This window comes from Trichechus manatus, unplaced genomic scaffold, assembly GCF_000243295.1.
Source record: "Trichechus manatus latirostris isolate Lorelei unplaced genomic scaffold, TriManLat1.0 scaffold00138, whole genome shotgun sequence".
Classification (NCBI taxonomy): domain Eukaryota; kingdom Metazoa; phylum Chordata; class Mammalia; order Sirenia; family Trichechidae; genus Trichechus; species Trichechus manatus.
Window position 1 is genome coordinate 7,371,275 of NW_004444074.1, and position 13,271 is coordinate 7,384,545.

Consider the following 13,271-nt stretch of genomic DNA (forward strand, 5'->3'; position numbering starts at 1 on the left):
GCCCTTGGGAAGGCTGCTGAGGAAACGCTTTCAGGAGAGAGCCATGCTTTCCTTTGAGTAAGAGGTTGCAGGCAATGTTCAGAGAGGAGACTGAAGATACAGGGGAATTTGGCATGATGGTCTATGAGTCTCAGAGGCATAGCAGAAGCGTTTCAGGAGTTGAGAGTAGAGGGAGGCAGGGGCAGAATAGGGAATGTGTAGATGCTTATGGCACTTACCTTGGTGTGACTGCTCATAAATAGGGTAGCACATATAAAGTAATTAGTCCTGGTGGGTTCAAAGCAGTTAGTGGTGGTGAAGCTCTTATGAGGGCAGTGGGGTACCCTCTTGACCTCTGTTTGTGGAGGTGAGGAAGTCTGAGGACGTCTGGTTGTATCTTTAGCATGCAGGCCCCCTCTTGGCCCTTGTCCGTGGAAGGCTCTAAGCTAGGGTAGCATCACCATAGTCCCTGCAATGGGTATGCTATTACTCTGAGTACATGGAACTCTTCCTTGATCCTTGAAGATGGATTTGAAAACCTTTGGAGATGCTGGGTGTTATTCTGGGACCATAGGTCTCGATTCCTGTCTTACTTCATTCATCTATCCACCCACTCACCTACCCACCCCATCCCATTCCTTCATCCACCCATTCACCCACCCATCCATTCACCCACCCATCCATCCATCCATCCATCTGTCCATCCCTCCATCCTCTGAGCACCCAGTATGGGCAAGGTTTCTGCTAGGCGTTGTGGGGAATACAAAGATGAATAAAACAATATAGTTCAACCTAGTGTGTGCACACGGAAGGGGCAGAATTGGATAAATTATGTGCATGAATCATCCTATCCCAGACAGCAGGGAACAAAAGCCTTGGGAGAAACACAGCAAAAAAGAACTAGGGAATTGGACTGCTATGAAGAGGGCTTTATGAAGATTAAGCTGTAAAATCTGATGATAATTTCTGGTTTCCACATTTTTTCGGGGGCTTAAATAAGGTAATGCATATAGAGGGCTTAGCAGAATGTAGAGAATGCTAAGAAAATGGTATCTGTTATTATTACTGTTGTTGAGAGGTGGCCTTTTTCATCGAGCCTCTTTCTCAAATCTCTGCTCTGCTTCTCACTACCCCCTTTGTAGCCCTGACCTGCTTTTTGCGCCAGGCTCTGGAAAAATTTCTGCGGTATGAGAATTGATGCTGAAGCCCAGGCTCAGCTCACCAGTGTACTCAGTCAACTGCCAATGGGCAAATCCAGTAAGAATAAATGAGGGCAGGGATAGGCATGGGTGGTCTTTCATTAAAGGCAGGGCAACTCCCAGGGGGTGGCTGGGGCTTGGAGCTGGGAGTGGGAGGCGGGCCTTGGCTTCTTCTCCTTAAGCTGTGGCCTTCTGTACTACTTCTGGGCCACTCAGTTCTCCTCCATGTCCTTGATGTAGTCCTGGACCCAGTCATCTCTGGGGTTGGCACAGATGGGATAGCCCTTTTTGGTGATGAAGCTGTGAAGAAAGAAGGGGAAGGATTATACACTGAGGGGTCAGCAGCTGGGAGGAGACAGCCTATCCTTTCCTCCCAAACTTCCCACCTGACCTTTGTTAGAGACAGCTCAGGACCAGACCCCGTTAAGGGGCAGAGATCCACCTAGTTTCTGTGCCTCCCACCCTCTGTAATCCTCTCAGGAAGTGTCTTCCTGCCTTCTCCTCCCCTCCCCTGATGCATCTCCATCCAGGAAGCCGGCATCTGCAGGGCTCCCTGCAGGCAGTGGCCAGGACAGAAAACCCCAGTTTACACCTCAGCTGTCTGTTCCTGTGTTGATACAATCGGAAGGTGCCCTGGGGAGACCTCATTCTGTGTTTCTCCCCTCCCCCAGGACCTGCTTTCTCCCTCTCCCCCAGAGGGGTGTCTGGGTGCCACCTACACAACTCCGGGCTTGATGCACTGGCTGTTGGTCTCATAATAACCTGAAACCCAGATACGCGGGATGGTATGGGTAATGAAGGGGAAGCAGCACTCAGCAGGGTGGTAAGGTCCTCCTGAGAAGAAAGGGGGGAGGGAAGCTGAGATTGGGCCCCTTGTCAGAAGGCTGTGCCTGCTTGCGGCTCCTGAAACCTGCGGGGTGGGAGAGAGGAGGGAGGAGGAGAGAGCCCCCAGAACTTGGAGAATCCTCTCTTCTCCCTCTCCATTCCCTTCTCTGGCTCCTTTTTGCCTCCTTCTTCACCAGCAATCACCCTCCTTCCCTTTCTTCAGCTCCTCCCAGAAGATTGGCTGAGGACTTTCAAGCAGGAAGTGAAGAGGAGCAAGCACAGAGCTTCCCAGTGAGCGCTCACCATCCTGTGTGGCAGCTGCAGAGGAGGCAAGAGACTTGGCCAAGGTCACACAACCTGCATACCTTTGTGGGGGAAGATGTACCAAATAGGATGGATACTTGGAAGAAATCATTGGGATTGGGAAACATGTCATTTGGGAATGTAGACCCAGCCCCTCCCAGTCCCACCATCCTGTCTGTGTCCTCACTGGCCCCACACCCTGCAGAGAGGAAAGGATGCCCCATCAAGCCCCAAGGACACTGTTCTGGGAGTCAGGACACCCCCATTCTAACGCAGCCTTGCCTTTGCTGGCTTTGTGCCCATAACCCCTTGGTTGTTGTTAGCACCGTTGAGTCAGCCTCCAGCTCATGGCAACACAAGGCACAAGGAAATGAAGTGCTTCCCTGTCCTGTGCCATCCCCATGATTGGCTGTGGATTGGATTTTTGTCATCCATATGGTTTTCAGTGGCTGATTTTCAGAAGTAGATCACCAGGCTTTTCTTCCTAGCCCCTCTTAATCTGAAAGCTCTGCTGGAACCTGTTCAGCATCATAGCAACCTGCAGGTCTCCACTGACAGATGGGTGGTGGCTGCACATGCGGTGCATTGACCAGGAATCAAACTGGGGTCTCCCACATGGAAAGTGAGAATTCTACCACTGAAGCACCACTGCCCCCATGGCACTTCACTTCCCCTTTCTGCTCAGTTTCCTCCTCTGTCAGTGAGGCCGTTGGACTGGATCAGTGGTTTTTAAATCAAGTTCCCTAGAGTTCTGAGGTACTTCGGGAACTGTCTTGGAGGTACTGATGCATTTGAGAGAGAGGAGTCCTGGGGGTTGCACCCACTCAATCACTTTTTCTGTTTTACGTATTGGCCCTCAGTATAAGATTTTGCTTGAAAAAAAGGTTCCATGGTTTAAAAAGCTTTAAAAATCACTGGTTTAGGTGATTTTTCCAACTACTTTCCAATTCTGAAGAAGTCCCTGCTGGTGCAATGGTTAAATGCTTGACACCTAGCTGAAAGGCTGGCAGCTGGAACCCACCCAGAGGTACCTTGCAAGGAAGGCCTGGCAATTTACTTCTGAAAGATCACAGCCATTGAAAACCCCACGGAGCACAGTGCTACTCTGCACACATGGGGTTGCCATGAGTCAGAACTGACTTGATGGCAGCTGGTTTGGTTTATTTTGGTTTTCCAATTCCGAAATTTCATGACTCTGATAGGAAGTACGGGGGGTGACAGCAAAGTTGCCCTAAGCTTGAAGTTACTGAAGGAGCAGGAGGGCTGTTGTAGGAGGGCCCTGCACACACATGTGGTAGCTACGGAGTGGAGTCATGGGACATGCGCACACTCCACAACCGACCTGGACAGAGGTGTGAGTGTGTGAACACGGTGATCTCATAGGTCACTCAGGTGCCAGATGCTCGGATGGAAACGGAACAGCCTGGTCCTGTTATCTGCACCACTCCTGGCATAGTCTCACTGCCCAAAGACTGGAATAGGGGCTCTTCTGGTCCTCAAGACCCAGTCATAGCTCTGAGTCTCCCCATTTTATTTCTCTGAGCTGACAAATGGCCTTTCAGAGAGCAAACCAAGCTATGCGGATTCCCACTCACTTAAAAAAAAAAACAAAAAAACAAAAACCCAAACCTGTTGCTGTTGAGTCAATGCTGACTCATAGCAACCCTATAGGACAGAGTAGAACTGCCCCATAGGGTTTCCAGGGCTGTAATCTTTACAGAAGCAGACTGCTACATCTTTCTTCCACGGAGCAGCAGGTGGGTTCAAATCACTGACATTTTGGTTAGCAGCCGTGCACTTTAAGCACTGTGCCACCAGGGCTCCTCAATGCTCTCATTCACTTCAGACTAGTTTTACTTAATAACCTGTGTGTTTCCCCCCAGGAGACTGTGATCGGCTGCTAACCTAAAGGTTGGTGGTTCAAACCCACCTAGCAGCTCTGGGGAAGAAAGCCTTGGAGATCTGCTTCTGTAAAGACTATAGCCAAGAAAACCCTATAGAGCAGTTCTATTCTGTAACACGCAGGGTCATCATGAGTTGGAACTGACTCTACAGCAATGGGTTTGGTTCTTCTTTTTTTTGTGTGTGTGTCCCCCCGCCCACCCCGCTCTCCCAGCTCTGGGAAGGAAATAGAATACAGAAGGGTGAGGAATGGTCTGGATTGTCTGTAAAGGCAGCTCACCCTAAGAAATAAGCCGGAACGAGGTGCCCTCAGACCAACCCCCCACTGTAGTGTTACCTGCAACCAGTTCCTAAGGAAGGCTGTACGCACAGGTAGGGTGATACTGAAGTGGCCTTGGCCCAACTCTCAGGAGGCCAGGGCAATAGGCAAAATGACCTTGAGAGCACCAAACACTGCTCCTCATCTCTTGAGAGTAAACAACAACAACAAAAAAACCCAAATTCATTGCTGTCGAGTTGATTCCGACTCATAGCGAACTTATAGGACAGAGTAGAACTGCCCCATAGGGTTTCCAAGGAGTGACTGGTGGATTCGAACTGCTGACCTTTTGGTTAGCAGCGAACTCTTAACCACTATCCCTCAAATGGGTTGGAAGCTGTTTTGCTTAGTGGCACAGAGATGAATTGAGGGAGTGGAGAGTCAGGCTGGAGGGGAAAGGGGAGTTGTCCTGGGGAGGGTGAGGTGAAGCCAGGTTAACAAGATCCCAGGCCTCCTTGTACAGTCCCTCCCCCTCACACCCCAGCTACCTCACTCCTGCTCATTTCCCTACAGGGACTAGGTGGGAAGGAAGATGAGACACTGGACTCACATGATAAGGACTCAGGCTTGGACCCGAGGGCGGAAGCGATGATGAGGAAGGAGATGGTGACCGTGAGCACCTTCATCCTCCTGTGGGGGTAGCCTTAGTAGGAACAGAGCTGATCTGGGCTTCTGAGGCTCCTGGGAGAGGAAGTGTTGAGAAATGATCCTTGTGGCAAGATATTTTTTAAAATAAGGGAACTGAGAGTTCAAAGGGAAGTGGAAGCAGTGATGCCTCAGCGATATCTTATCCTGCACATTTATTGAGGGTGGAGTGAAGGAAGCACAGACAGAAAAGATTTCAGGGAGGAAACTGCCTTCTATCCCCAACAGGAATTAATTTAACTTCTTTGATATAAACCCTCCTTAGGTGTAGACTATGAACACAGTGGCTGGGAGCACTGTCTCAGACTGACCCATTCCAGAGACTGGGACATGTCCTGTGTCCAATTCCAGTTTCAGACCTCAGAACAAGGCCATAGAGGAGACTGTGGGTACTGGGATGAGGTCTGGGCTCCCCAGATCAAGTCTCACCAATCAGGGCTGGGAAACCCTCACTTAACCTCATAAGCAGAACCTATAGCTCCCAGCCTTATCCCCACATCCTTCACCATACCCTGGGATGAAGAAGAGCTATGATACGCCGTAAACAATATCTTTAACAACACTTACATAGAGTTTGCTAACACACTGGAGGAGTCCCTGAGTGGCACAAACAGTTGAGTGTTCGGCTACTAACTGAAAGGTTGATGTTTTGAATCCACCCAGAGGCATTTTGGAAAAAAGTCCTGGCAATCTACTTCTGAAAGATGACAGCCATTGAAAATCTACAGTTCTACTCTGACATATGGGGTTGCCATGAGTCGGAGTTGATTTGATGGCAACTGGTTTGATTCTTTTGGTATACACACTAGCCACTGTCCCAAATGCTTTACAAACATTAATCCATTTAATCTTTACAACAGCAGTTGAGGCAACTGAGGCACAGAGAGCATAGTCAACTTGCCCAAGCTTTGACAATTGCTAAATGGAACTGGGGTTTGAACTCAGGCAGTCTGGCTCTGAACCACTAAGCCAGCAAGCAACATCGGGAGCCCAGTTAAGCTGCCCTTCAATATGCTGCAGCTGGCTTTGCTTCTCTGCGAAGCCTGCAGTCTCAGTACTATCTGAGCTCAAGCAGTGGATGCCTTTGGGACCTTGTCCTGGTTTCTGACTTTGGCAGAATAGTGAAAGGAACATTAGAAAATTGCTATCTCGGGGATGGCTAATATGTTTGCTGGATTAGTGGTGGCCTGGAGCTCTGTGTTGGAAACTCTTTGCAGGCACATCGGGAAGGAGTACTGTGATCGATGTGTGGTTTCTATGTAATGCATCTCAGATGCTATGTACGGACCTGCCATCCTTAGATTCGTCTCAACTTGCCATTTACTGAGGAGGAAGCTCGGACTCAGTGAAGGCCAGTGACTTGCATATGTTCATGCAATGATTGGGATGCCAGGCCCCACCCCTGCAGATTCTTAGTCTCATGGCCTTCCCCTTGCACCATGCTGCTCGGGGTGGGGGGCACTTCCCCCATTCTGCTTGCTGTTGTAAGTAGTTATTTATGTCATATCTCTCCTACTCGAATCATCAGGGCAGGGAACATTTGTGTTTGCCCATTCTTCATAGAGCCCAACACAGAGTCTAGCATATAGCAAATTTATAAATATATTATGTAGATGAAGGATGAATAAATAAATGGAACTCGGTGTATGTATATGTTTCTTAAGGAAAACAGCTGAATTCTCACGCCTATTAGGTGTGAGACACACCTAACAAGTGCAAAGACAGTCGAGAATTCTTTCTGTATTTGTTATCGTCAATAACAATACTAGATGAACTCCCCAAATCAAATGTTAACAATTGTCATTAGGAACAATCTAAGGAAACAAGTTGTTTCTGGGAAGAATATGAGTTGGAAAGAAAGAATCTCTACTTCTTTGTTTTGTAGGAGACTAGCCTGTCTGCCAAGTTGTTGCTAGGAATCTTCTAGAAAATTCCTTTATTTTTCAAGCAATTATTGCCTTCCTACCTATATTATGAGTCCTGGTGGTGCAGTAGTTAAAGTGGTCAACTGCTAACCAAAAGGTCGGCGGTTCGAATTCACCAGCTGCTCCGAGGGAGAAAGATGTGGCAATCTGCTTTCATAAAGATTTACAGCCCTGGTAACCCCATGGGGCAGCTCTACTGTGTCCTATTGTAGGGTCACTACTGAGTCAGAGAATAAGGGGATACTGTGTTTTTTAAAGTTAAGAAAGGTGTGCATAAAGGTTGTATCCTTTCACCATACTTATTCAATCCGTATGCTGAGCAAATAATCTGAGAAGCTGGAGTATATGAAGAAGAACGGGCATCAGGATTGGAGGAAGACTCATTAACAACCTGCAATAGGCAGATGACACAGCCTTGCTTGCTGAAAACGAAGAGGACTTGAAGCACTTACTGATAAAGATCAAAGACCACAGCCTTCAGTATAGATGGTACCTTAACATAAAGAAAACAAAATTTTTAAAAAATGGACCAATAAGCAACATCACAACAGATGGAGAAAAGATTGAAGTTGTCAAGAATTTTGTTTTACTTGGATCCACAATCAACACCCATGGAAGCAGCAGTCAAGAAATCAAATGACTCATTGCATTGGGCAAATCTGCTGCAAAAGACCTCTTTAAAGTGTTAAAAAGCAAATATGTCACTTTGACACTAAGGTGCACCTGACCCAAGCCATGGTGTTTTCAATTGCCTCATATGCATGTGAAAGCTGGACAATAAATAAGGAACACCAGAGAAGAATTGATGCCTTTGAATTGTGATGTTGGTGAAGAATATTGAATATTCCATGGACTACCAGAATAATGAACAAATCTGTCTTGGAAGAAGTACAGCCAACATACTCTTTAGAAGCACCGACGTCTCAAGTACTTTGGACATGTTATCAGGAGGGACCAGTCTCTGGAGAAGGATATCATGCTTGGTAAAGTAGAGGGTCAGTGAAACAGAGGAAGACCCTCAAGGAGATTAGTTGACACAGTGGCTGCAACAGTGGGCTCAAGCATAACAACTATTGTGAGGATGGCCCAGGACCAGGCAGTATTTTGTTCTGTTGTATGTAGCGTCTCTTTGAGTTGGAACCGATTTGACGGCATCTAACAACAACAACATGAGTCAGAATCGACTTGAAGGCAATGTAAATATCCTGTTCCTCATTAGAGTTTTATCCACTAGTTTTAGCATCCTTTGAAGATCCTTGAGTGAATCAATTTTTAATATGATGGTTACCAAATGGTGATTTTTCTAAATTCATCATTACTTCTAGAGTTATTGGTTGTCATTCTGCTATATGATAGAGCTTTCCTATCCCCTGTGTTTATTTATTTATTTATTTATTTATAACAGGCTGAACTAATAGATTCCCATGGAATCGGCCATTTCTCCAGTGAGTCCAGGTTTCATTTAGTAGAGAATGGTTTTTAGAAACCAATATCTGGGTATCTGGTGTGCTCATTTCTATGGGAGTGGCATTGCTTTTAGATCCTCTTTAGTGTAGAGAGGTAGGAAATATATATAATACATATATGAGTGTGTATATAAATTTATATCTATTTCATACATTTACAGAAATTCATATACCATTTGTAACGTTGTTAGGTGCTGACAAATTGGTTCCAACTCATAGTGACCCTATGTACAACAGGGTCTAGGTAGATTTTATTTTACAACTGGTAAGCAAATTTTTTTTCCTAGCTATTTTGCATGACTTCGGATAATTTTACTTTTTAAAATTAAAAATTGGTTGTCAGAGCTATTTAGTCATACTTAAAACTTTTTCCAATTGTATAATTCTTTTATAATTAAGTAGTTTTGATAAGATTTCTTCAAATACTCAACCCAAGTGAAGGAATGACCCATGGTGTTGTATGTCTTTGAAAAGACAATTAAGATTCCTTTTAAAATTCTGTTTAATTATTTTTTGATTACTAAAGAAATACATGTTTCTCATAAAAATGGCAAACGAAGCCAAAGTTATAAAGTAAAGAGTAAGAGTTCCTCTTCAAATCTCCTCTTCACTCAGCAGCATCAGCATTTCTTGGGAACATATTAAAAATGCCGATTCTTTGGTCCTACCCCAGACCGACTAAATCAGCGTTTCTGAGGGTGCAACCCAACAATCTGTGTTTTAACAGTCCCTCCAGTTGATTTTTATTCATGCTAAAGTTTCAGAAGCCCCGACCTATAGTACAGCTTTCTAACTGATATACATATTTCAATGTATTGATCGTTTCAGCCTTTACTGAGCCTGACTGGGAACTGGGGAGGCTTGAGCCCCAGACTGGCTACCTCCAGTATGAATGTTGTTGTAGCAATGCCATGTGACAGAGTAGAACTGCCCCCATAGGGTTTTCTTGGCTGTAATCCTTACGGGGGCAGATTGCCAAGTCTTTCTCATATGGAGCTGCTGGGTAGATTTGAACTGCCTTTTTGTTAGCAAATGAGTGCTTAACTGTGTGCACCACCAGGGATCCTTCCAATATGAATAGCTTCATCTTTTTATGCCAGTGTCCCATATTATTTTGGAGATTTACTTATGGATTAGATATGATTCTTGCCCCCAAGTGTCATCTTATTCTTATTTTCAGTCTTCTCTCTACAGACTGAATATTCTTGAAGAGCAGGAATCTAGTCTGTTTTGTTCTCATTGTTTTCCTAATGCTTAGTACAAAGCATAACATAAGCTAGGCCCTCAATAAATACCTATCTGAGGGACAAAATAGCTGTTTCAGGATTTCAGAGAAGAGGAGATGTGTCTTTTTGACTGGGATGATGAAGGAAGAGTTTATGGAAGGACCTAAAGTGAACCCTGGAGAATGGATTGAGTTGAGAGAAAAGGCATTTCTAGCAGAGGACACTACACAAAGTAAGGAAGCAAAAAAGAACACGCTGTTTTTGATGAACTGTGAAAATAGGTGTGATCATTTAGGTTGTGTGTCAACTTGGCTGGGCCATGATTCTCAGTGGTTCGGCAGTTATAATGTAGTATAATGATGTGATCATCTGCATGATGAGATTTAATACAATGTGATTACCTTCATGATGGGATCTTCTGTGAGTAGCCAATCAGTTGAAAGGGAGTTTCCTTGGGAGTGTGGCCTGCATCAATATAGGTGGACTTTCTGGCAAGGCTCATAGGCTTTTGCTTGCTTTGGGTCCTGCAGCTGGCTCCTGTTCGTCTGACCTCTGGTTCTTGGCCCTTGAGCTAGCAGCTTATCTGTGGTCTTATCTGCTGATCTTGGGTTTGCCAGCCCCTGTGGCTATGAATCAGGAGAAGCCTCCAACCTCTCCCATGGACTTGGGACATTCCAGCCTCTTCAACTGAGAGAGGCATTTCCTTAATATAAATCTCTCTTTCTATATATTTACGCTTTACTGGTTTTGCTTCTCTAAAGAACCCAGCCTAAGACATTTGGTACTGGGAGTGGTTCTAGAGAAACAAAATTGTAAGGATGAGTTTTCTAAATTGGTTTTTGAGTCTGATTAGTCTTAAGGATGTTGATGACTCTGCTTCCAGTAGCAAAGAGGGCACTGCTAATCTATGGCATGAGGTGGCAATAGAAATATGCAAAATATCACCACCAATAGATCAGGTATTGGTGAAAGCTGAGGCTCTGGGTGATCGCATGTTTGATACCTTTCTACAATTTTGTCATAATGAAAAGTATAAGGAAGCTGGTTGGTTGGTCCTACCCAAAACATCACTGTCACCCACCAAGTGGGGGCCTATGGAGATCAGGTTATTAATGGAGTCTTAGCTTATGTCTGTCTCACAGTAGGTCCAGTGGATCCCTGAACACATCCTGTAGTGATTTCTCCATTTCCAGAATGCATAATTGGAATAGATATACTCAGCAACTGGCAGAATTCCCATGTTGGAACCCTGGCAAATGGAGTAAAGGCTAGGATGATAGGAAAAGACAAGTGGAAGCATTAGAACTGCCCCTACCTAGGAAATATTAAACCAAAGGTAATATCACATTCCTGGAGGGATTTCAGAGATTACTGCCACCATCAAGGACTTGAAGGATGCAGGGGTGGTGATTCCTACCACATCCCCATTCATCTTGCCTATTTGGTCTGTGCAAAAAACAGACGGACCTTGGAGAATGAGAGTAGATTATCAAAAACTTAACCAGGTGGTGACTCCAATTACAGCTGCTGTTCCAGATGTAGTTTCATTGCTTGAGCAAATTAATACATTTCCTGGTAGTTGGTATGAAGCTATTGATCTAGCTAATGCCTTTTTCTCCATACCTGTTTCAAAGGACCACCAGAAGCAGTTTACCTTTAGCTGGCAAGGCCAACAATACACCTTCAGAGGGACTTCCGGGCAACATGGCACTATAGACAGAAGCACCATGTCGTCCCTCCACAGCAAAGATCCAAAAAAGTAAGTCAAACAGAGACAAACATCATTCCTGAAACCCTAAGCATCAAATGAGGAGATAAAGAACTCATCAAAGCACCAAATGGAATAAGAAACTGACAGAGAACAGAGAGCGAGGAGAGATACATGCAGAAGCCCTGTACCAGCTAATACAGCATGGATCTGCCATCTTGGACTCCTACTGGAGATCAGCGAACAAGGGGTACGAGAAAGCAGCTTCACAGAGCTTCCAGCAGTACACAGAACAACCAGTAACCAGTGATATATGCTTTCCCACCCCCTACTCTTCTTCACCCCCACTCGCCCTCCTCTGCTTCCTGCGACCACAGTCTCTTGGCCGGGAAGCACTGGCTTTACCCTGGTGCTGCTTGGATTTCACCTGCCTGCACTGGCCGGTTCCCTGAGTGTCATTTGTTGGCTGCTGGTGTTGCTTTTTTCAGCTTCTTTTGATTTCTTCCTTGCCTCTCACCACCTCCGCCTCCTTTCTCTCAAATACCTGGCTCCGTGTGCCATCTTTGCTTCTTCCAGAAAGGCTGTGAAACACCGGTCGACTGTGAAACTGCTTCCTGGCCCATGCCATCACACTGGTGGGATCCCTGGGGATTTTTGTTTGTTTGTTCTGATTTGTTTGTTTGTTTTCTTCTTCTTGGCTTGGGAGCCCCTTCTAACTGGGCAATACTGTGTGGCTTGGGAGCTACTCCCTTACTCTGTGCAGACACACATTGGAATCCCTGGAGGCATTTCTTTTTTCTTTTTTTTTTTCTGTTTTCTTTTCTTCTCTCTCTTTTTCCCTTTTTGTCTTTCTCATTTTTCAGTTTCTCGTCTCTCTACACTTACCTTCTCTTCCTGTCTCCTGAATACCTGGCACTGTGTGACACCTCTACCCCTTCCCCAGTCCTCACAGCTGCACCAGTGGGATCCCTAGGGGCTTTTCTTTCTTTATTTTTTTTCTTTTTCTAATTTTTATTTATTCATTTTTTTATTTTACCCTTTTTCTTCTCAATTTCTCAGTCTCTCATCTCTCCACTCCATCGGCAAGCTCCCATAGCACTCTTTTTTGTTTCTTTGTATGTTTTTGGCTCCTGTTCCTCTCTCCTCTCACGTCCCTTTCCCATACCCATCTTAGCTCCACATATCACAATCTCCCCCCTCCTTCCAGCCTGAACACTGTGCACTAACATCACACTTCCAAACAGCACAGGCATGGCCTACCAGAACCTACCCTGCACTGGTTCCCAGCCTGCCCTGTCAGCCCTAGTACATACCACAAACAACCCATCCCAGCAACTCCCCTTCAGCTGGACCTGCCCTGCTGTACCATACCTCAGTGACTGATCCTGCCCATTGGAGAAGGAGGTGAAAACTATCGTGCCTACAGATGAGCAAACAACAAAGAACGTACGGTCCGCCTGCTGAGACATAACCAAATAAAACAAAAAAGCAGCATGAAACAAACAAATCTACAATCAATAAACAAGGAAAATAACTATTGATGTCCCAAAGACAGCAGACAGTATCAAAACATATACAAAAACAGGACAGGATGGTTCCAGTAGTCATCCAAAATAAAACACCAGATGACTTTCCAGTAGAAGAAAATGCACTAGAACTACTTGATAGGGAATTCAAATCTCTAATATTCAGAGCTATCCAAGAGTTGAAGCAAAAAGCAGACAAAAATGGGGAAAAAAAATAGACAAATACATGGAAAAGACAGGCAAATACA

General features: G+C 45.3%; 1 protein-coding gene across 2 annotated transcripts; it reads right to left on the reverse strand.

Annotated features, from left to right (window-relative positions):
- Positions 1-728: 728 nt before the first annotated feature.
- Positions 729-5,735, reverse strand: CCL14 (C-C motif chemokine ligand 14). Of its 2 annotated transcripts, XM_023739696.1 has the most exons (4): positions 5,089-5,735; positions 3,338-3,351; positions 1,898-2,009; positions 729-1,478 (listed from the first exon to the last, which is right to left on the reverse strand). In XM_023739696.1, the coding sequence occupies exons 1-4, from the start codon at positions 5,151-5,153 to the stop codon at positions 1,391-1,393; spliced, it is 279 nt and encodes a 92-aa protein (XP_023595464.1). In that variant the 5' UTR covers positions 5,154-5,735; the 3' UTR covers positions 729-1,390. The 2 variants fall into 2 exon arrangements, 1 of the variants encoding a protein (XP_023595464.1); XR_002825460.1 differs by lacking the exons at positions 1,898-2,009; positions 3,338-3,351 and having other exon boundaries at positions 1,376-1,478; positions 5,078-5,735.
- Between the last annotated feature and the right edge of the window lie 7,536 nt (positions 5,736-13,271).